The 2641-nt window shown below is 43.5% G+C and overlaps 1 protein-coding gene across 1 annotated transcript in view; it reads right to left on the minus strand.

The window, feature by feature from the left end:
- The window catches only part of LOC144200460 (poly(rC)-binding protein 2-like), a 9439-nt gene extending 6798 nt beyond the window's left edge, over nucleotides 1-2641 (minus strand). Inside the window, exons 1-6 of the mRNA XM_077722640.1 lie at nucleotides 2441-2641; nucleotides 1630-1752; nucleotides 1525-1548; nucleotides 1419-1451; nucleotides 1230-1346; nucleotides 1012-1143 (exon numbers count right to left, since the gene is read on the minus strand). Coding sequence (XP_077578766.1) covers nucleotides 1012-1143; nucleotides 1230-1346; nucleotides 1419-1451; nucleotides 1525-1548; nucleotides 1630-1698 — 375 coding nt within the window. The 5' untranslated portion in view covers nucleotides 1699-1752; nucleotides 2441-2641. The remainder of the gene's footprint in view (nucleotides 1-1011; nucleotides 1144-1229; nucleotides 1347-1418; nucleotides 1452-1524; nucleotides 1549-1629; nucleotides 1753-2440) is intronic.

Raw genomic sequence — 2641 nt, forward strand, 5'->3', positions numbered from 1 at the left:
CTGTATTATGTAACAAAATACCTGAAAAACAAAAGGTAACATGCATCTACTAAGTTCAACTTGGTTAATAAGAAGAATATTCCAATTTTGTCCTCACTTCTTGTCTTTGTTAGAGGAGTGGATTATCACTCAAGTTGCATTCATTCATTCATTACTGCTGTGTAGGTAGTGCGAGTGATGTCTTCAGAAACATGTGGGGGGTATCAAATGTATTAGCAATGGTTATTTATTGCAACTAAGTGGTGATTAAGTTGATTTTGTGTGAGGAGGGAAGGTTCCGCTTGGTGCTGCGGCTGTGATATATTCCGGTAAACAACACATCGGGGAATTCAGTAAGGGATGGCTTGTATCAGAGCAGAGGCCACTATATGGGGAAAATACAATATATGGCGTTATAACATACTATTTTACATTTGTGCAACAACATTGTTGTTGTCCCTGTTGCAGGCAATTCACACTGTGGTCATTTGCGTAAGATAAACTGATAAACTCGCTTTGCAATTGCTTGTTCGTATTGCACAATGCAAGATAAGCTGACCAACTTGCTTTGCAATAGTTGGTTCGTATTGCGCAATGTAAGATAAACTGACCAACTCCTTTGCAATTGCTTGTCCGTATTGCGCCAGTTTGTGTGAGTTATGAAAATATCTTGTTTGCACAAGCGTAGCCCTGCAAATGTCTAAACATATCAGCCTAAAGTTTGTTTGCATAAACGCTGCCCTACATCGTTGACATAGAGACTTTGCCCTGTTGTTCACATATATATAGACTCACCCACTGTTTGTTCGGAAAGAGTTGCAAGGAACAGGCTGTGCGTCCACAACTGTTAGAGCTCTATCCCCATTGTGCAGTCTGGTAATAAACTTATTTCCTTCAAATTGGTCTCACTATTTCCGTGCCTGCTCCTGAAGCTGTTTCACAGACCCAACAATTTGCCTCATATGCAAAACAAAGGCACAGTGGATACTCATGGGACCCAATGAGTTTCCTGGAAATGCTATGAAGACGCACCTCTCTGATTTCTTTGATCTTGCAGCCCCCTTTGCCAATGAGCGAGCCGCACTGACTGGCAGGCACAACAAGGCGCATGGTGACCGGTGGTTTGCTGGTGGCTGTACTGTTAGTCATTGATGTACTGATGTCCTGAGTGAGAAAGGCACACTAAGTTTTACATCACATAGTTGACCAATATAACCGTCTCTCATCATCAAACAGTTTGCAAAGCCAACCTCTTCCAATTTCTCAATGATCATGGAGAATGCTTTGAAAATGGAGGTGGTGGGTCCTGCAAGGGTTATGATCCTCTCCGGACAGTTTCCCTCAGAGATGTTGATGCGAGCGCCACTCTGCATGCACAGATAAGCCATGTGGCAAGTGATGTAGTAGAAAATTATGATATACTTCATATGACGTCTCACCTCCTCTCTCATTTTCTTAACCGACTCTCCTTTCTGTAGAGGAGATGTACACTTTTACAAACTACAGTGTAAAATATGAATAACATCAACTTGATGTAAAACATACCTTGCCAATGATACTTCCCACCTCCTGTAGAAGGACCATGCAAGCTGTTATAAATAAGTACCTATTGAAAACATTTTATCAAGCTTTCCATGCAGTTCAACTCACCTTTCCATGCATGAGTAACCTGATAGTTAAGGTGACATTAAGTCCTCCTTCAACCAGACTTGAGTCCATTGATGCAGCTGAATGTGACAGACAGGAGTAAATATTTGGTCACAAGCCAAATGCCTGCAACAGGGACAACAACAGCAATGTCAGAAGTTGAGTGTTTATTCCAGAAAATGCTCCAAGCGTAGATGACAGCGTTTGACGTAACTGGACCCTCCACCAAAAATGTGAACTGCCACGATTCTCTCTTGACTGGCGCGCGTCCAGCCATTCACGACCGTACAATGACCCACTGTCTGCATATGGCGCTGACTATTTCATGGTACCAAGATGCAGAAGCGACACATGTTAAATTGACTATACGGTTACTGCAGTATGTTAAAATCCGGTAGTATCACCTTCGTTACAAGGGATTTCGTGTCAGGTACTTCTTAACAGGCAGTAAGGGGCTCTGGATCCAAAGATAACACCTCTACTCGAAGGCACTGCACATCACGATCCATCCATCACGCAAGCAATGGCCAAGTTCGACACGACACTTTTAAACATCATTTGCATTACAATAGTGATAAAATTCCGGCTACTGTATTAAAAACAAAGCAGTAGAACATTATAAATTAGCAAGCTAGAACGCTCAATCAGCTAGTTAGCATGACCGGTAATTTTCCATCAGGCTTCCTAGCTCCAGGAAATAGTCACTACCCGCGGCCTTCAAACGCAAGGAGCAACACCGCATCACTGTCCTTCGCTCTTACTAGCAAAGCTAATGAAAAAGAGCAGCTTACACTGCTGAATGTGTATTTCTTACCCGGGACGTCTGCCGACGAGTTTTAAGGGGTGGGTAGGGTGGCAAGGGAAGAAGGGGGGAAGGTTCGGGAGGGACTTTGAAAAGGATCCGGGGAAGAGGGAAGAGAGTCCACCACGGTCGTTTGATGGGAGTCCGTTCACTCTATTGCTTCGCACAAAAACGAGAGCAGATTCAACTTTGACCTCTTGACGGCCACGCCTC

The sequence above is a fragment of the Stigmatopora nigra genome, chromosome 1 (assembly GCF_051989575.1).
Source record: "Stigmatopora nigra isolate UIUO_SnigA chromosome 1, RoL_Snig_1.1, whole genome shotgun sequence".
In the NCBI taxonomy this organism is placed as follows: domain Eukaryota; kingdom Metazoa; phylum Chordata; class Actinopteri; order Syngnathiformes; family Syngnathidae; genus Stigmatopora; species Stigmatopora nigra.